The sequence below is a fragment of the Euleptes europaea genome, chromosome 1 (assembly GCF_029931775.1).
Source record: "Euleptes europaea isolate rEulEur1 chromosome 1, rEulEur1.hap1, whole genome shotgun sequence".
NCBI lineage: Eukaryota > Metazoa > Chordata > Lepidosauria > Squamata > Sphaerodactylidae > Euleptes > Euleptes europaea.
In genome coordinates, this window is record NC_079312.1 from 123,601,861 (window position 1) to 123,623,270 (window position 21,410).

The following is a 21,410-nucleotide window of genomic DNA, read 5'->3' on the forward strand; positions in this document are numbered from 1 at the left end:
CACCACCCCAAGTCTTCCCTTTCCCCCTTAACATGCCTATGCAAAAGTGCAGGTGCAAGGGGTGATCACACTAGGACTTCCTACACCCCTGGAAACTCTCCTTTTCCTTTCTCTGCCAAGCCACACTGGAATGCTACAATTTACTCAGCAGGAAAAGATGCGATGGTACATGGCAGGGAGCTGCCCCATGCCATTTTGAAAGCTGCCAAAGTGGCAGCAGAGGGAGTGTCTGCAAGGACACTTGTGGACAGTCATTTTGAAGATCCCCCTTTAAACAAGAGAAAAACAGATTTCCAGTGCAGTCCTAAAGAGATGAATGGGCTTAGACTGAAGTAACTCCCTTTAGGATTGCATGGATAGTTTTTCTCTGGATTAAGGGGGAATGCCCCAGGAACTCCATGAGGCATGCTCATGAGAATGACACCGTGTGGATGTTCCCCTTCCATCTGGGGGCTTTCTGCTTTCCATGTGGGGAGAAATCCCTGTGACAAAGAGAGGGGAGACAATCTGAGTATAATGTCTCCTCGCAGTGTGAGTATAATGTCTCTTCGTTCCTGATTTGATCTAAAAAGTCCTTGGTTGTGATAATGGGAATTACTGATTACTGAACAGCCATAACTTAGGTTTCTGCAGTAGTTGTATTTCCACTAGATACAATCAGAGGCTTGGCTTTTCAGGGCTCGGGACCTGGCAGTCAGTGTTTTGAGGCTTTGGGTTCTCAGCTTTCTGATGATTCACCCAAGCACAAAATGGAATTTGTGACTTTCATACTAATTGCATCACAAATGGCATCTTTTCTATGTCTGTATCCTTGGGGTTTTCCTTCTCCCAAATGTAATTTTACCTAAAAGTGTGAGATGCAAAACTTTATATTTGGCTTTGGTAGCACACTGCTGAGTTGTAGATGTGTGGGATTCAGAAGTTTGCATGGCAGCAGTTTAGGATCTGATGACATGAAGTATCCTAAGTATTGCAGCTTTTAAACAAATTAAATGAATTATCCTTCCTGGTTATGTGAAAATATTGCAAACACATGGCCATTCTTGGTTAAAGACTGAAGTATGGGTATCCATTTGCCCAAGCTCTTCCTTCTGCCTCCCCCCAATTACCTCTTACCTGTCACTGTTTAAGGCAAACAAGAGGATTCATATGCACAGCTGGTACATTGAGTCCACACAGGTATGATACATTATTTTTTAAAAATTAGACCCCGCTTTTCTCCCCAGTGGAGACCCAGAGTAGTTTACACAATCATTCTCCCTTCCTCCATTTTGTTCCCACTAGAACCATCCTGTGAGTTAGGTTAGATCAGTGGTTCTCAACCTTCCTAATGCCGCGACCCTTTAATACAGTTCCTCATGTTGTGGTGACCCCCAACCATAAAATTATTTTCATTGCTACTTCATACCTGTAATTTTGCTACTGTTATGAATCGTAATGTAAATATCTGATATGCAGGATGTATTTTCATTGTTACAAATTGAACATAATTAAAGCATAGTGATTAATCACAAAAACAATATGTAATTATATATTGTGAAATATTTATTTCTAATTACAAATAAATGAAATTTTGTCTTGAAGCATGGTGTAGCATGGGTAACAGTCTTAATATAACAACAGTAAACTACATTGCTACATTTTGCGACAGTATGTGTAAAAGCCAATATGCCAACCTGATATGGTGGATAGTGGTGCTAAGGATGAAAGAACATAAGAACCTAAGAAAGGCCATGCTGGTTCAGAACCAGGCCCATCAAGTCCATCTGTCCATTCACACAGTGGCCAACCAGGTGCCTCCAGGAAGCCCACAAACAAGACGACTGCAGCAGCACTGTCCTGCCTGTGCTTTGCACCTAACAGGCCTGCTCCTCTGATCCTGGACTAAATGACCCCAAAAGACTATTGAGGGCAGCTGACCTAGAAAAGAGAGCGGACTCTCCAGGGCTGGGGGGGCGGGGGCATAGTTTGCAAGGGACATTATTCACAGCAGCTCCCACGTGAGAGAAAAAACAAATGCGTTTGGCGCTTCTCAGTTCAGAGAAAAGGTGGCTTAGAGGGGGACGCAACATAAATATATTAAACTCCCCCCCCCCCCGGGGAGATTAAGAAAGCGGCAGGACCAGGCATTTCATCTGAATGGAGAGAAGTGTCCAGTGTGTGTGTGTGTGCCACAGGGATCAGTTCTGGGCCCAGTACTTTTCAATATTTTTCATTAATGATCTGGATGAGGGCAAGAGAGGGACTATTCCAGATGACACCAAATTGGGAGGAGCAGCGAACACACCAGGTAACCAGAAGATAGAGACAGCGTTCAATGAGATCTGAACACACTGGAAAAGTGGGCAGATGTGAACAGGATGCAATTCAACAAGGATAAGTGCCGAGTAAAGCTGCTGTTTAGTTCACTGTATGCGTCGAGAGAGCAGGAAAAGTGGTTTTGATGGGAAGCAGAAGGGACTGATCCTTTCCCACAATGCTTCCTGATGGCAGATGCTGTCCATTAGGCAGTTCCTGCTGTACTTAGTTTGCTACAGCAGATCCCACCTGTCACACTGACCTTTACTCTTCTGTGTGTGGTGATGTGCTTGCTAAGGAAGGGGGAGCATGATGATTGACCAGCTGATGTCTCTCACTTTCCTTGCTTTCCATACTTGCTTTCAGGAGCAGAGATAAATCCACTTGGCTCCAAAGATGGTTGTCCTTAAGAAGAATGGCATGATGATGGGGCATTTATTGAGCTGTCAGACTCACTAGGGCTTGTTTATGTTTTAGTGGTGCTATGAGCAACCAAACTTGGGAGTGCGTAGCTTCACAGGGGCATCACCAAGAAAATCCAGGGGCCTGATGACCTGCCCCATTAACACTCTACAATTGCGCACCCTATAACTTTATTGTGGTTAGAGAATAGGATTGGTTCCTGTGTGATCATGGTTTTGTGCGTATTAAGGCAAAGTAAAAGCAATGTAGAAAGCCAGCATGGTATAGTGGTTAAGAGTGGTGGGCTATCATCTGGAGAACCAGGTTCGATTCCCCACTCCTCCACATGAAGCCTGCTGGGTGACCTTGGGCTAGCCATAGATCTCCCCGAACTGTCTCAGCCCCACCTTAGGGCTGTTGGAAAAAAAAATTATGTAAAATTCGGATTTGGCAAAATTCGGCCTGTTTTAATTCGGGAAATGCCAAAGTCCGAACTCCCCTGATTCAGATCCGTGGAATTCAGCTCCAAGTTCCGAGTTTGGGGGAAAATTCGGCCGAATAAAGTCATTAAAAACACATTCGCTCCTTTCCGTGGCTCCGGGGGGGCATTTTTTGGGGTAGAGGTCCCAAACTTTCAGGGTAGCTTGAGGGGACCCTTCTTGCAAGAACCCCCAAGTTTTGAGAAGATTGGATTAGAGGGTCCCGAGATATGGGGCCCGGAAGGTGTCCCCTCCCAAAATTGCCCACAGGAATAAAGCCATTAAAAATACATTCGCGCCTTTCCATGGCTCCGGGGGGCATTTTTTTGGGTAGAGGTCCAATACTTTCACGGTAGCTTGAGGGGACCCTTCTTGCAAGAACCCCCAAGTTTTGTGAAGATTGGATTAGAGGGTCCTGAGATATGGGGCCCGGAAGGGGTCGCCCCCCCAAAATCACCCACAGGAATAAAGCCATTAAAAACACATTCGTGCCTTTCCGCGGCTCCGGGGGGGCATTTGTGGGGGTAGAGGTCCCAAACTTTCAGGGTGGATTGAGGGGACTCTTCTTGCAAGAACCCCCAAGTTTTGTGAAGATTGGATTAGAGGGTCCCGAGATATGGGGCCCGGAAGGGGTCGCCCCCCCATCTGCCCGGCCAGTGGTCTGGCTGCCTCAGCAGTTGGGCCGTACCATTACCCTGGCCCGGGGGAATAAAGCCATTAAAAGGGATGTACTAAAAGGAATGACAAGTCAGACCATTGGAAACAATGGGAGAGGCTGCCCAGCCCATTGAAGATAATGGGAGAGGGGAATGTCGGTTCACTTACATTGACTCCATTGAAAATACATTACAGGGGATGCACTAAAACGAATGACAGACTAGCCCATTAGAAACAACAGGAGTGGCTGCACAGCCCATTGGAAACAGTAGCAGCCAGCCAGAAAAACTCACTGACCCACAGTTAACTCCAGACAAAGTTGGCAACCGATGAAAACAGGATAAAGCACAGTCCCACACACAACCCCCCCCACTTTGGCTCCCCCCCACACACACAGTAGAAGCCAGTCCATGGCTTCTAAGAGCCGATGTAACTACGCCAAAAGTGCATCCAACAACGCTCAAAGCGTAAGTAAACAGCGTAACTAGCATGGGATGCACTAAAACGAATGACAGGCTAGCCCTTTAGAAACAACAGGAGTGGCTGCACAGCCCATTGGAAACAATAGCAGCCAGTCAGAAAGAGACTCACTGATCCACAGTTAACTCCAGACGAAGTTGGCAACCGATTAAAACAGGAGAAAGCACAGTCCCACACAGAGGCAATCAACCCCCCCAACTTTGGCTTCCCCCCTCACACGCACACACAGAATCTGCTTTCCCCCCCCCCCACACACACAGGAAAAAAGTTATAGATAAAAGCCCCAAAATGGGTCAAACTGTGGATGTCTTCTGTTCCAGCAGAAGCAGGGCAGCAGCAGCTGCTCAGGATCTCTCATGACTCTCTGGCCATTTATGCACGGGAGGTTTTGCCTTGGATTTGCCGCTCTGTAGAGATGCACATTCAGGATTGCCTGATCCCATTCATCCCAATGGGCAGTTGGGGGACCCCATATCTTGGGACCCTCTGATCCAATCTTCACAAAACTTGGGGGTTCTTGCAAGAAAGGTCCCCTCAAGCTACCCTGAAAGTTTGGGATGTCTACCTCCAAAAATGCCCCCCAGAGCCGCGAAATGCCACCAATGTGCTTTAAGTGGCTTTATTCCAATTGGCGGTTTCGGAGGGGCGACCCCTTCTGGGCCCCATATCTCGGGACCCTCTGCTCCAATCTTCACAAAACTTGGGGGTCTTGCAAGAAGGGTCCCCTCAAGCTACCCTGAAAGTCTGGGACATCTACCTCCAAAAATGCCCCCCCCCCCGGAGCCACGGAATGCCCCCAATGTGCTTTAAGTGGCTTTATTCCTGTGGGCGATTTTGGGGGAGGCGACCCCTTCTGGGCCCCATATCTCAGGACCCTCTGATCCAATCTTCTCAAAACTTGGGGGTTCTTGCAAGAAGGGTCCCCTCAAGCTACCCTGAAAGTTTGGGACATCTACCTCCAAAAATGCCCCCCCCCGGATCCGTGGAAAGCCGTGAATGTGCACACGCACCCCCCCCCCACGGGGATCTCTCTCACACACAAACAGACGCTCTCTCTTTCTCTCCCCGGGCCGCGCAGCAGCTGGGCTCACGCACTCAACTGCGACTGATTGGCCAGAAGAAGACCCAGCCTGGCCACTGATTGGCCACGGGAGAATGCTTCTAGTTGCTTACTAACTGACGGTTATGCTGCTGATTCGGAGCCCCCGAATTTGCTGAATTTATTCGGTGATTGCCTTGAACTCACTGTATTCAGCTCGTCGTTTTCCCGCCTTTTTTGAATTCGGTTCCATCCGAACTGAAAACCCCCGAATCAGGGAAAATTCGTCCGTTTTTTCGGTTTGGACGAACTGAATCGACAGCCCTACCCCGGCTACCTCATAAGGTGTCTGTTGTGGGGAGGGGAAGAAAAGGCGATTGTAAGCTGGTTTGAGACTCCTTAAAGGTAGAGAAAATTGGGGTGTAAAAACCACCTCTGAAAGTCTCTTGCCTTGAAAACCCTACGGGGTCACCATAAGTCAGCTGTGACTTGACAGTGTGCGTACACACACAAACACACAAAATGTAAAAGGGACAGCAGAGCTAGAGAGAACACTTAATAAAGTCAAGATGTTCAGTGGGCTGTTACAGCTTAGCAGTCATCAGCAACTGGAAGCCCCCCAAGCCAATCCTGGTTTCAAGGGTGTAACCAGTTGACCACCAGTTGCCAAGAGCAGTGTTTGGTGGGATTGGCAATTGTGGCAATAAAACATGTTGGCAGAAAAGGATGAGGGGAAGTCCTTCAACATGGCCCTCTTTCAAACTGCATGCTGGCCAGAGGCTTAGGTGTGGTCTACACTCTGGTACCTTACTTCAGCAAATGGCCACCTGAGGGCCTGACCCATACATGACAAATTACACACATCCATTTACAGGTTACTCGTGTCTGTCTGGTTAGTCCTAAACTCACTGATGCTGTGGAATGTGGACACACCATCAGTTAGGAGCTAAAAGGGCAAAGTGCTGCTGCTATAAGTGGTGCCTCAAGGAAATTGCCTTGGGACTGAGTTCATGGAACCTACTGTTAATTTTTGCCATTTGGGACATTTACGCATACTGAATCTGAATCTGGCTTTTCTCTGCAGGAAATTTTGGCTAAGGGTAGGGGAACCATTTTTTTCTGATTCCCTCTACCTAATGCTTGTGTGTCGAGGGCTGACTTTCAATAGATCGTGGCGAGGGAGCTGCTCTGCTACATATGAAACCCCAACCCAGAATCAGGTTGTCCATGAATTATTTAGCACTGGGTTCCCCACAAACGTGTGGTGCTCTACGGGCGAGAGGTGACCCCCTTCTGGCCGCACTCCGCTCCAGAGGTGGACAGCTATCCACACCGTGCCTTTGACTATCTACAAATAAATATTTACCTACCTATCTACCTACCTACCTACCTACCTACCTACCTACCTACCTACCTAATGCAGTCCTCCAATTCCCCCTCATGTGCTTCCTGTGGGTCCCCTGTCTCCCAGGAGCAGCATTTCAGGAGACAAGGAATTCCCATTACACTGGTGGAAATTCCTTTCATTGGTGGGCTTTTCCATGGGATCCAAGCCAGTGTTTTTGACCTCTGGATTCATTTTCAGTCAGTTGGCCTAGGAGAACAGTTGCATGTGTATGCATTTAGTTATTTGTAACCTACTCCAAGGAAGTCAGAGTGGGATACATTGATTCATTGCATTTCCCCTTCATCGCAACCCTTTGAGATAGGTTTGGATGTGAGATGGCAAGCTGTTAAAGGCTTCTCGTGCATAATGGCTGAGGAGGGATGCAAATGGAACGCCTTGCTGCAAGCCCAACACACTGTCTTCTACACTCTGTTCTTGGCAAGAAGTTATTCTCAATGTTCCCTCATGAATGCAAAACTATCACAGATATCATGGAAATATGCAGTTGGAATGGGAGGTATAAAGAAAGCACTGACCCTCTCCTCCTTGTTATGAAACCTCTGCAGGATTCTGCACGTGCTTAGTGTAAACCTTGCAGGAAGTAAAAAAAAAAAAAAAAAACCTCAATTTTTTTTTGATGTTGGACCTGGGAGTCAAAGCTTCCTTTTCTGTGACATCCACTTGCCTGTCCCTTGTTTACAAACTACCAGCAAATGTGACCAGTTCAGCTTCTCTCGTCCCATGTGGTCGTACAGAGAATCATCCTGCTGCTGTGTCAATAAAGGGGAGTCTTTGATGTCAAGGCTTGTTTTGCAGAGTCTGAAACGGACAGAAGGAACGTCTCAGGTTAAGACCCAATGAACCATTTGTAACGTAAGCAGGAAAGCCAAGCTTTAAAGCTTACAGCTGTAGGAGCCTTTTAACTGTTTAGTGAATGAGATTGCTTATCATTATCGCCTCCAACGTGGAGAGTTCATGTCAAATATCTGACTTCACAGACAGCAGCACTGTCTCTTCCCCCCCCATCCCTCCAAATCATGCCAGTATCAAGGCCAAGTATAATTGAATACAAGATCTGTTGTGCTGTACTTATAATGTATCTCCAGTTTTTTTATGGTTTTTTAATTTTTGTTTATTAATTTCAAAAAAACATTTCAAAACAATACACAATAAAATACAATGTTATCCATCTAAGGTGTGTTTGGGATTGGATGAACAGGTCTAAACCATACCTACATCGTTAAACTCTTCTATGCTATTCCAAAAAGAATTAATATGTAAAGAGGTTCCTCTGCATTCATTATGTAACACAGTGCTGATAAAACCTCTCCAAAACCTTTAACATAAACTAACAACATTTAACTCTAGCTAATTCTGAAATTTAATGGGGCCTTGATATAAAATAGTAAATTTGGGGAGTAACTAACATGCAAATAATTAGGTGGAATGCCAAAATCTTGCCAACATGTATGAAATTAACAACAAACAACTAAATCAGACGATCCCTGATGGAACCTCTCCCAGTTCTGCTAGATATCTTTCAGGATGAACCAGAAAGTCAGAACACACCATCAATGTTGTTTTAAACATACATGGATATGCAGAGCAGAAGGTTTCATACATTGCCTAGTCCAGAAGTCTTGTTTTAAACATATCCCTTGGATATGCAGAGCAGAAGGTTTCATACATTGCCTAGTCCAGAAGTCTTAGTGTTGGTTGGATAAGTTCCCCAGTAGTGAGGGTGAAGAGGAGGGAGTCTCTGTCCCCAAAATAGATGGCCCCATTCCAAAGCCTTCCAAAGTTGCCCATCAGTTTTGGAAAGTTTAAAAGAGGTTCCTTCAATGTCTGCTGTTTTTGTTTTTCTCACCACATTCTCACACAATTTCTGGGTCATTTACTTTTGGCGTGTCCAGTTTTTATGGGTTTTAATAGAAATTTACAAATCCTATGTAAATAAATCAATTTTTTCCCACACAAAAATCACATTATATTGATTGTATTTTATCTACCATGGTGTTCTCCCCCACTTTAGCCATCTTCTTAACTGGACAACCGGTTCTCTAAGACAGTTTAGAGAAAACAAGATCAGGAAATACTAAATTAAAAGGCCAAAGATGCAATATCAATCTCTTTCTCTCTGTGTGTGTGTGTCGGGGGAGGGGAAAGCATGAGCTAGTAAATCCATTGTGGGGCAAAATAAGTGCTATTCTAAGCTGCCTGAAATGGATCAGAATATCGCCTGTTCCACATTTGCAGTGGTTGTTGCAGGTCCCCTTTACCCTATACGCCTTTCCTTTTTCTTCTTCTCCATCCCTCCTTTTCGCCAGCGTGGTATAGTGGTTAAGAGCGGTGGTTTGGAGCGGTGGACTCTAATCTAGAGAACCGGGTTTGGTTCCCCACTCCTCCACATGAGCGGCGGACACTAATCTGGTGAACCGGGTTGGTTTCTCCATTCCTACACACGAAGCCAGCTGGGTGACCTTGGGCTAGTCACAGCTGTCTTAGGGCTCTCTCAGTCCCACCTACCTTGCAGGGTGTCTGTTGTGGGGAGGGGAAGGGAAGGGGATTGTAAGTCGGTTTGATTCTCCCTTAAGTGGTAGAGAAAATTGGCATTTAAAACCAACTCTTCTCCTCCTCCTCCTCTTTTACAAGCCTGACTACTTGTTCTAATAGTCTGCTGTCTGTTCTCTTCTGTTGAGGAGAACATGATGGGTGACGGAGGCAAGTGAGTTAGGCCATCAGTGTTTGCACTTGCTTCTGTTTGAATAACACTGATTTTAAAACTTATTCAAAAAAAGTAGTAAGGCATGAATTCTTGGAAAACTTTCCCCCAGGCTGTATACGCTGGCAAAGTGGGTGGGGGAAAGCCCTGTTGTACTAATGGGCTGAGGATGGGAAGTGTGGCGGGGTCAGGACTAGTGTCAGGCAAGAAAGCAGATTCCTTCGACTGGTTTCTAGTGACAAACCTCAGAGACACTAGTAATCTGTCACCCACTTCTGCTTTTGTTATGAGGACAATATTACAGGCTTCCAGTGGGAATATTTTGCTATGCTCAGTGCTGTGTGGAAGCACAGTTATAATTTTGCTCAATGTGATAGCGGGAAACTGATGCAGCGTGTGTGTAAAGTTCTGTCAAGTCGCAGCCGACTTATGGCAACCCAGTACAGTTTTCAAGGCAGGATACTTTACAGAGGTAGTTTGCCTTTGCCTTCCAAAACTAAGAGATCCTAGTGTGGAAAGGACCTGTAGGGAAGTCAGGCAGCAGAGCCCTTTGGAGCACATGCTGTTTACTTCCCTTTTATTGGCCCTGGGCAGGATGGGCTATTTTTAAATCTTCTTGTTTTCCTTTTTTTTTTCTCCTTTTGAGACTTCACTGCTTCCTGAAACCTTTTTCCCCCTGTGCATTCCTTCTCTTCCCTGGGCTTTTGTTAGCTGGAGTAAGAGAAATCTAGGCAGAAGCAGAGGGAAAGAGAAACACAAGCAAAGCAACAGGAAATCTGAGGCGGGAATAGTTGGACAAGGGGCTGAGGCAGCCCTAAACTCGGAGTAATGTTTGCTTCCGCTTCATTTAGTTTTGACTAAAGTGCTATTTCTCTGCTGGCTGTCAGAAAATACAGATCTCATTTGTCACTCTGCTTAGTCTGTCCTGGGAAGATGGAATATTTGATTGTTTCAGATATTTGACCATCTATGAGAAGTCTTTGCAGCCTGGAATTCTTTCACTGTTTGACTTGACCCGTGTGCACTATACAGGAGTGTGATTTTTCTGTGTACAGTTTCCGTTACCCTTTTCCACAATGGCTGAGAGCCTGCTGTGGCCTTGAGTGGAGGAAATACTTGTGTGGTATAGTGGCTAAGAGCGGTGGACTCTAATTTGGAGAACTGGGTTTGATTCCCTACTCCACCACATGAGCTGCGGACTCTAATCTGGTGAACTGGGCTGGGTTCCCTACTCCTCCACATGAAGCCAGCTATGTGACCTGATTCTATGATCTTAGGCAGATCATGAGAGGGAGGGCACCTTGGCCATCTTCTGGGCATGAAGTATGGGTCACTGGGGGTGTTGGGGGGGGAGGTAGTTTGGAATTTCCTGCATTGTCAGGGGGTTGGACTAAATGACCCTGGTGGTCCCTTCCAACTCTATGATTCTATGACCTTGGGCTAATCACAGTTCTCTTAGAGCTCTCTCAGCCCCACCTACCTCACAGGTGTCTGTTGTGGGGAGGGGAAGGAAAGGAGATTATAAGCCGGTTTGATTCTTCCTTAAATGGTAGAAAATGTTGGCATATAAAAATCTACTGTTCTTCTTTAAATGTAGGTGGCTTCAGGTACTTCCTTCAACTTCATGCACTTCCAAGTTGGGTGAACATGTCACACCTGGTCTTTGGGCCTAGCACAGATCGAGGGGTCATCATCATTCATAATTAACTACTACCCAAGTTTGGCTGGTTATTACAAATCAGATAAATTAATATTCCTCCCGTCTCCCCCCACCTGCCCACCCACCTCAGCTTCTTTGCTCACTCAGCTGTTTAACTCACAGACCCTCAGCTTTCTCTTTCCTTCCCCTATCTTTCAGGTCCCTTCCCTTAACAGCATAGAGGTCTTCTTTGTCCTAGGCACTAGGAAGGGTGTTTTTACACTCCAGATCTCCTGAACCCCTGACTTTTTGGCTTCCCCATTTTTCAGGTCCCTGATTCTGTAACCACTACTCCTCCCCCATGTTTCAGGCCAAGCCTAGCCACTTCCAAGGCTCCCTGTTCCTTAGTTCCCACCACCTGCTGGGACCCCCCCCCTCCCCATCACATTTGGATGGGTTTTCCAATGATCGATTGGGATTGCAAATTCTCTTTTGGATGCTTCAGAGAAATAATTGAGATTGATTTGCAAACTTTCCCAAGGCGAAATTTGTTCCTCCCTAGCTTATAAGAATGTATGATACCGTTGCCTCATTACCTCATTTGTTGGAGTTCTGTGGTGCTTGTCTCTGGGGTTCTTTTTAGCTTATTGCTCAGTGCTTTTGAAACCCTCATTACTCACTGCCGCTGTTGTCTTCATTTGATAGCAACAGAGATCTGATGCTTTCTGAGTGGTAGTTTCAAGCGAGCAGACACTTAACCTCTTTCAAAAGATAATGTGTCTCATTACCTAGCAAATGCAGTATGTAAACAGCCATTTATCTTAATTGGCGGTAATGCACAAACCAGGAAGGTTAAGTATAATGTTCCAAACACAGTGGGATGTCTCCAGACTGCAGAGGCTGCCAGCAACTTGCCAGTGAGATGCTACAATAATAGCTTTGTCATAGCAGATGCTGTCTCACACACTTTGTTTCCGTGTGGCTTTGAGACTTCCTGCTTCTTGACTTGAGGCCTTTGGTCTTTTATAAAATAAAGATTATGGCAATAATGAAGTAGCTCATAATTAAGTGTGGTGAATAATGATTCTTATGGAGGAAGCACTTCTGTGCTAACTTTCCCCCCTGGATTTGCGTACAACCGGAATTTCTGCCTAAGGAAGTTTACTGTCTGAATAGTTTTGCTGAATGCACAGGCTATGGTGTGTGTGTGTGTGTGTGTGTGTGTGTGTGTGTGTGTGTCAAGTGCCGTCAAGTCGCTTCCGACTCATGGCGACCTTATGAATCAATGTCCTCCAAAATGTCCTATCTTTGACAACCCTGCTCAGGTCCTGCAAATTGAGGTCTGTGGCTTCCTACGAAAAGCTATGGCTGGTTTTTTTAAAAATGGGTGTGCCACTACATCTGATCATTTTGCTGTGCAACCTGTACTCTTGAACAAGAGGCCACAGTTAGAACAGAAAATAGAGAAATGGAATGGTTTCCAATTGGCAAAGGTGTTAGACAAGGATGTATTTTATCTCCCTATCTCTTCAATCTGTATGTAGAACATATAATTAGGAAAGCTGGATTAGATTTAGATGAAGGTGGAGTGAAAATTGGAGGGAGTTAACCATTTGAGATATGCCAATGATACTACATTACTGGCAGAAAATAGCAAAGACAGGCTATCGTATAGGCCAGCTTAAATGACTAGGACTCATCTATGAGTGCTGGGGGCTTTAGCCCTGTTACTTTGCAGCCCTGTTCTATGACTTAAAATATTTTCATCTTTGTTGCAGGCCGGTGAAAGTTTTTTTTTCAAAGTTACACACTAGTTAACAATTCCGATGCCAATCTGAGAGCCAGCGTAATGGGCTAATAGTTTGCCTATTTTATCTCCTTTTTCAAAAAACCTTTGTTTAGTAAAAAGTTTTTATGTATGGAAATTTTATCTATTCTTTCTAAGGTCTCTCTCTCTGATTTCAGCTCCTTTGTTATATTTTCACACGGATTAAGTTTGGCTTGTTTTTTTCTAATTCTGCAATTTTTTTTAAACATATTTTCCTTTCCTTATCTCTGTTCCTTTCTAGGAACAATTATTCACTTAGAGCAATCCCTCTAAAAAAGGCTTTAGCTGTTTCCCAAACCACTATATCTGAGCTGGTAGAGTCATTAATTTTAAAAAAGGATTCAAGTTCCTTCTCTAACTTCTCCTTACTTTTATTATTATTTAACAGTTCGTTATTAAGGACCCATGATTTACTCCTTTTACCTTTTGTGTTTAGCCATAAGGAAATGGGAGCGTGATCAGCATATATTAAATTCCCAATTTCTGTTTCACATCCCATATTTACCATTGATTTTGAAATTAAAAACATATCAATTCTAGACGATGACATGTGCCGTTGAATAGAAGGAATAATCTATTTCTAAACTATGTTTCAGTCTCCAAACATCAACTAATTGAAATTTATTAATGGTCTTTTTCATCAAATAGTTTAATGAGGTGTGCTTATTATTGTATTTTTCTATCTCCTTTTCGCTTCTGTCTACTTTCAAATCCATGACAGTATTGAAGTCTCCACCTAAGATAAGATCTCCTTCTACTTCTTTTTCAAGGATAACATTTAACTTATTATAAAAAGGTTTTTTTGTTGTTGTTGGTTAGGGGCATATATGTTTCCTATTGTTACTTTCTTCCCTAATAAATCTCCAAATAATAAGAATCTTCCTTCCTCATCTACTATCTGCCAATTGACTGTAAATATTGAAGAGTTTACATATATGGCCACTCCTTTTGTTTTATTGTTGCTAGGGGCATCCCCAGCCTCTGTCTCTCCTTTAAGTGTTGCTGTTTTTCTAATATATAAGTTTCTTGTAGGAGAATGATATTAGCTTTTTCTTTACGTAATCTATAAAATATTTTTCTTCTTTTGCATGGTTAAAATTGTGGACTTCTATGGCACTTATTACAACAGCAGAGTTTATGAGATGCAAAGCATTCATGTAATGCTTATTCAGTCTCCTTTCATAACTGAAAGGGACCTCACAGATTCCTTGCATACTATTTGTTTGCATAACTTTTTCAAAATCCAGAAGCTTCTCTTAACTCCCAGTCTTGGGTTGAGCTTCTGCTCTTTGGCATTCTATCAGTGGCTCCAATAAAGTCTTATTGTCTCTTTTATGACCCCATATAAAACCTCGGAAGGATTCCACAGTGTTGGAATTAGTCTAGTTTTATCAGAGGGATTGTCTTCTTTACTGGGCTATGATTGTTCTAATTTGAAATGGGCCCCAAGCAAATGGAGGAATGATTTTAAAAAGTAATAATCTGATGAGGCATTGTAAGTATGATATTGGAACACTTCAAAAGCAATTCAGTTTACCTCAACTTTTAAAAGTTCATTCCAAATCAGCTCACAAATATGATGGTCACCGGGCAGATTTATTATTTGGGGACTTCTAAAACCTCTTACATAACAAGCATGATAGACAGAGAAATCTGCCTAAGTTGGTTACCTCCCTGTTCACTAATACCTCTCATCCATGGTTTAGTCCTTTAGTTCAATGGGTTATATAGTTTGAGGGACATAGTACAATCAAACATTGCTTTGCTGACCATCTGACAGGCCTGGGGGACTTGAACTCCAGAGATTTGCTTGTGTCATAACCTCTCTGTTATTAAACTCTATTATTCTTATCTTTCAGCTCTGAAGAGATCCTTTGAAGTTGAGGAAGTAGATCAGTCGCAAAATTCTTCCACTCCTCAAAGACGGACACCCAATCCTCTTGTTAGGTCCGCAGTATCCAGCTCTACCCAGAAATTCCAGGATCTCGGCACCAAGAATTCTGAGACCCCTTCCAGACATGTGGAGTCTCCTGCACCAAGATCACCCAAATCCTCTCTGAGGAGAGTTGATCTTTCTGGACCAAAACATCCTGAGCCAGTGTCCAGAAGAACAGAAATCTCCATTGATATTTCATCTAAGCAAGTGGAGAACTCCACGTCAGGAGCATCAAGATTTGGCCTCAAGAGAGCAGATGTGTTGGGGCATAAGCCTCCTGAGACTGCTACAAGAAGGACTGAGATCAATATAGGCAAACCCCAGGATCAAGCTCTTCGCAGAATGGAAGTTCCCTCAAAGATCCCTGAGCCAACACAACGGAGAGTGGAAGCCAATAGTCCACCAGTGCCAGATGCTGCCACCAAACGTGTGGAAATCCAGGTACCAAAATCTTCAGAGGTTCCAGTTCCACCAGTTAGACAGATTGAAAATGTGGAGATTTTCCAGACCAATCAGCACCTGCCACCAGAACCAAAACTTCAGTCAGCAGTGGCTGAGATTCCACCCAAAAGCCAAGAAGGTAAGCAGAACTGGGCCTGATTTTTTAAAATGTCGATTAGTACTTTGCCTGTGTATAAATGTATCTATGTTTGTGTTTCCCTCTAGTGGTTATTTTAACATAAGAGTTACAGTCAGTTGCTGTTTTTCAAATAGTGAAGGTTCACGGGTGCTTTTTTCACAGCTCAAAATGTGTTTGTTTGGTGTTGGGGAGTTTGTGGTCTGATTTGCCCCATGTGAATTAAATGAACAGATCATAAGTATGTCTTTGTATTCCTTGGAGTGGGGTGCGTGTTCAGTTCTCTCTGGAGTTTTGTAGAATTAATTCTACATTATGTGCCACGCTTGTGCCATTTATGGATTTCATATGCCGAGACACTGTACGCCTTTGATTTGGGACCAGTTTCTCTTATGACCGTCTTGTGTATGTTCCCATTTTAGATTTGAAGGGTACGTTGTCTATGTGTGGTGAATATATTGGCATGTATCGAACCACACAGTTACCAGTACTTAATGAAACCCAGTCTAGGAGGGATGGCAATTACTGCAGACCCCCCCTATTTTTTAACTGATGATGTTTCTGACCCCTCCAGAAAAAAAAATGGGTGGAGTGGGGGCTAAGTGGTCTACAGTGGAAAGGGTGAATGGGAAAGTCCAATCTGTCCAATTTTATAGCGGCCTATAAAATTATGTATGATTTGGATAGAGTGGACAGGAAGAAGTTTTTCTCCCTCTCCCATAATACTAGAATGCGGGGTCATCTGAAGCTGGAGGGTTGAAGCTGGAGGGTGAGAGATTCAAAACAGATAAAAGGAAGTGTTTTTTTCACACAACGCATAGTTAAATTGTAGAATTCCCTGCCCCAAAATGTGATGATGGCTGCCAACATGGAAGGTTTTAAGAGGGAAGTGGACATGTTCATGGAGGAAAGGGGTATTCATGGCTATTAGTTAAAATGGATACTAGTCATGCTGCATGCTTATTCTCTCTAGTATCAGAGGAGCATGCCTATTATCTTAGGTGCTGAGGAACACAGGCAGGATGGTGCTGCTGCAGTCGTCTTGTTTGGGGGCTTCCTAGAGGCACCTGGTTGGCCACTGTGTGAACAGACTGTTGGACTTGATGGACCTTGGTCTGATCCAGCAGGGCTTTTCTTATGTTCTTATGTAGATAGTTGGATACACCTCACTGTGTGTTTTTTGAGTAAGACAGAGCTGCCTTATGGGGAAATGATAGTGAAACAAAATGTAGTTACAACTGATCTCCATAGCTTTGTGACCTGCAAGGAACTTGAGAAACCCAAACTCACCTTCTTTTTGCAGTCTTAGTAGGGCAGTAGAAGTAGGAGGCCCTTCCCAGCTGTGAGGAGACTTTCATGGGCTACATTTGTCTTTGTAAAATAAGTCTTTGGAAATAAGTGGATGTATTATTTTTTTCCCCAAGTTTCCTAGCTCAGACTGTGATCATGTCTATCTGGCGGCTGGGGACAGAATCTTTAAAGTCGTGTTAATAAGCATGCTACTGTTTCACTTGATATGGAGCTTTGTATGGTTCCAAATTATCTGCGGGTTGCCTTGTTTGGATTCCTTGTAGAGATACCCTCTATCTGAAGAAAACTTTTTCACTGAATTTTTGCTCTAGACTTACAGGGTGCAGGAGCTTTGGAAAGCAAGTACTTGGGGGTTTAGGTCAGACAAAACCTGACAAGGCCTGTATTATACATAGTTGTATGACTTGGGTTGGATTCAGTCATCTAGTAATATCCTTGATTCTTCTAAGAAATTGACTGAAAACCCATCATGAACCAGGTGGTTATGCTAATTTGCATATTTACTTTTATGTGTGAACTCCATAATTTCCAAGGCACAGCTTGTGAGAATATTAGACATACATTATGACTTTTTTTTTCTGGAATTGTTAACTTCAAAGCAAATTTGGCTTTAAAAAATGCTCTGGGATCCAATTGAAGACTGGAGGTTGAGCTCAGGTGTCACTGTAGTAGCACTTTAAAGTGAGAGAGAATTCACATTTATTATCTGAGCAATCTTTATAGCAACCCTTTAAAGTAGGCCAGTATAATAATCTCCCTGTTGTAAAAGGGGGATGAGGATGAGATAAAGTTTTCGCTGAGGCCACCTACTGAGTGCATAGCTAATTTGAACCACTGACTTCCTTGTTGAAATTTCAAACTCATAAGCTTTATGTCACATCTGTCTTATGGGGACCTTGTAGGATTTTCAAGCCAAGAGATGCTCAGTGGTGGTTTGCCATTACATACCTCTGTGTCACGAAGAAGAGGAAGAAGAGTTGGTTGTTATATGCCAACTTTCTCTACCATTTAAGGGAGACTCAAACCGGCTTACAATCACCTTCCCTTCCCCTCCCCACAACAGACACCCTGTGAGGTAGGTGGGGCTGAGAGAGCTCTAACCAAGCTGTAACTTGCCCAAGGTCACCCAGCTGGCTTTGCGTGTAGGAATGAGGAAACAAATCCAGTTCACCAGATTAGCCTCCGCCGCTCATGTGGAGGAGTGGGGAATCAAACCTGGTTCTCCAGATCAGAGTCCACAGCTCCAAACCACCGCTCTTAACCACTACACCACGCTGGCTCTCGACCCTGGTATTCTGTGGTCTCCCATCTAAATACTGACCAGGGCCAACCCTGCTTAGCTTCTGAGATCTGATGAGATCAGGCTAGCCTGGACCATCCAGTTCAGGGCTTTCTCTCGTTACATTGAGTTAAAGATGTGTGATATGACATCAACATGCCTATCTCCTATAAGTGGCACCTATCAAACGGGGGCATGGAAATTCTCAGCATGATGACATCGTATACCTTCTCTAACTAAACATTTCTGAGAAGATGTGGTCCAGTCAGCAGTTTCTTCCTTGTAATGTGTTGTTGAGCCTAAGGCATTGGTGAACTTGCTCAGTGATAAAGAAATGAGACGCACTTTTGCAGTGAACATGTATCGAGAATTACAGCAATCTGAGCATTTGGTGATTTGTATCAGAACTGGCAATGAGAACTCGGGTACCCCGGGCTCCCAGTTCGATACTGTACTCCAGACAAAACTTTGCAGCCCAAATACTTGCTTTAGTATCATTGATCGGTTTTTGAGCTGATGAAAAAGGTGGACCTCTGATATTCTTTAAAAAACAACAACAACAACAACTCTTGCATTGGCAATGCTTCCCTGAAGAAGGCAGTCAACCAGCAAGACTGTAATGTGCCCGGGGTCCTCAAAGCATACCATTTCTTCATGATGCTTTGGTGTGCAGAATCGTTTTACTGTGGAAAACAAATCAAACAAAAACAGACTCTCTATTTAGCAAAAGCCAGGATCCATTTCCCTCTGGCCCCTGCAACAGGAGTGTAATGATTCTGCCGTAGACTGAAGCCTCCTTTCAGCTGCTTCCCAGTTTTGCATTAGTTCTATCTTGTTTTCAATTAAGCCTATTATGTATTAAATGTCCTGTCCTCCCTCTTTCCTCAGTACCAAATCTTGTTTATTTTCCCCTTTTGCTTCAAAGAGGCCATTATTTCCCCCACACACACAGGCTTGCAGTGAATTTTCTTGTGTTTGCTCACTGATTCCTTCTTTTGTTGTTTTAGGGGTAATTCTTTCCAAGAGTATATTGTCTTCTTCCTGGTCAATTTGTGATATTCTCTGCAGTGAGGTAATAATTAAAGGGAGGAAAGTTTCTGCCTATTGTCAGCTACACAAACAGCTTGCTCCTTCATTAATCCCCTGCTGTTCAGTTTACCTTAAGTCCATCCAGAACTCCTTACAGGGCATATTGGGTGCCTTTATGACCCTACAGGTATGTGGTAGATATTTCCTGTTCTTTCCAAGCACTCAGTTGCTTTCTACTGCAGTTTGGGGCCTTCAGTACTCAGTTCTGGTTATTACACCTAAAAAAGGATATTGTAGAGCTTGAGAAGGCGCAGAAAAGAGAAACCAAAATGATCAGTAGGCTAGAGCAACTGCCCTATGAGAAGCGGATATAACGCTTAGAGCTGTTTAGCTTGGAAAGAAGGCGGTTAAGGGAGACATGATAGTTCTATAAAATTATGCATGGTAAGGAGAGAGTGGATAGGAAGAAGCTTTTCTCCCTCTCTCATAATACTAGAACCCTGGGTCATCTATTGAAGCTGGAGGGTGAGAGACAAAACAGACAAAAGGAAGTATTTTTTCACACAATGCGTAGTTAAATTGTGGAACTCCCTGCTTCAGGGTGTGGTGATGGCTGCCAACCTGGAAGGCTTTAAGAGGTGAGTGGACATTTTCATGGTAGATAGGGCTATCCATGGCTATTAGTCAAAATGAATACTAGTCATGATGCATGCCTGCTCTCCAGGATCAGAGGAGCATGCCTATTTGGTGCCGTGGAACACAGGCAGAATAATGCTGCTGCAGTAGTCTTGTTTGTGGGCCTCCCAGAGGCACCTGGTTGACCTCTGTGGAAACAGACAGCCTTCTGAGGTCTTTATTTTTAGGTAAAAAGGCATCATGGTTAACATTTTCCTTAGCCCTGATTACAATGGAACAGATTCTTCAGAGATGAAACCGTATTGATCTAAACAAGGTAATCTGGTCCACCTTGCAGTGTAATATAAGTTACCATCAGGGTTGAGATAAGGATCATATGAGACTGAACTCTTCATTGGAGTCTAGAGACAGAGCCTAAGCCATAAAGTTCAGGAACAGCTGGCTGGAAGAGGGGGTGCCTTTGATTTAAAAGGGGCTCTGGTATCCCAGGACAGCTGCTGAGAGTACGGTTTGAACAATGAGGGCAGCTGTCTAGAAAGAGATTTAAAGCATGACACAGCCACATTCACTGAGACTAATACAAAAGGGGCTTTCAGCTCTAAAGAGGCTAATATAAGAGCTAAGAAATGAAGGCAAATGGCCATGAAAGGTCCCTCATGCGTCCCTCTATCAACTCTTCCCTGCTCAGATTTATAGCCTAGGAGCAAAGGTACCAGTGCCATTTCTTTCTCTAAAGCTGCCCCAGTTCCAATACCCCCCGTCCACCACCACACTCCTATTTAGCATCATTGTTCACATTCTCTTCTGCTTCATTATGGAGCATTTCCTTGGCCTCTTAAACTCAGTGAGAGTTGCCCACCATAATAACACATATAATATTGGACAAAGCGTGTGAGGGCTTTGTCATCATCTTGTAAACTGTTTCCAATGTTCCTTCAGAAAACCCTCCCTGGACCAACCGCCATAGTTTGAGGCAGTCTGAAATTTGGCTTCAACGCAGGTGTTTTTCTGCCCTTCTTTCTATTGTTTGCAGGATACTTCATCGGTTGTCTTTAGATTGTTTCCATTTTAAAATGGTAACAGATGAAGAGCTTGCAGATTTAATTACATTAGATCTTTGCCTTTAGATCAAGGTCTTGTTCTTTCTGGAACAAAAACAGCAACAGCTATGGGAAAGCTCCCTTGGGACTTAACAAAAACAAGTAGTAAGCCATAGTGCCCCTGCCCCATGTCTACCTCCAGCACTGATTGAAATTTGAAGTTCACAGATAAATTCTGTAGCAGAGAGCAGAAGTTTAAAAAATGAATAGCTCCCAAATTGCATTCCCTTTGTTAGGAAAGCAGAAGAAATTTTGAGAACACATGTTAGGGCCTTTCTGCTAGATTGCTTTTTATAACCACACACCTTTGTACTATGCTGGTAAAATCCTCCTTTCCAAAATTACATACAGATTGTAATTTGTAGACAGATGCTGAAAAGTTATCGCTATCTGATGATTACACAAGCCAAGAGTAGTTGCAATAGCCATGATCCCGCCAAAGCAATAATCTGACCAACCAAGTTTAGAAAACTGGCACAAAGAATCCCACACTGTGAAAGAGTTTTCTGAACCTCATTCTGAGGGCTGCCCAACCCAAGTTCATTCCTGAACTTAGAGTGGAATGAGTGGTGGGAAAACAGTGGACTTCATCTTAATTTTTCTTCGTATTT

The 21,410-nt window shown here is 43.8% G+C and overlaps 1 protein-coding gene across 1 annotated transcript in view; it reads left to right on the forward strand.

The window, feature by feature from the left end:
* Positions 1–21,410, forward strand: part of SEPTIN9 (septin 9) — a 207,025-nt gene that overhangs the window by 76,987 nt on the left and 108,628 nt on the right. The window contains exon 2 of the mRNA XM_056856047.1: positions 14,791–15,447. Within this exon, the coding sequence (XP_056712025.1) occupies positions 14,791–15,447 (657 nt within the window). The remainder of the gene's footprint in view (positions 1–14,790; positions 15,448–21,410) is intronic.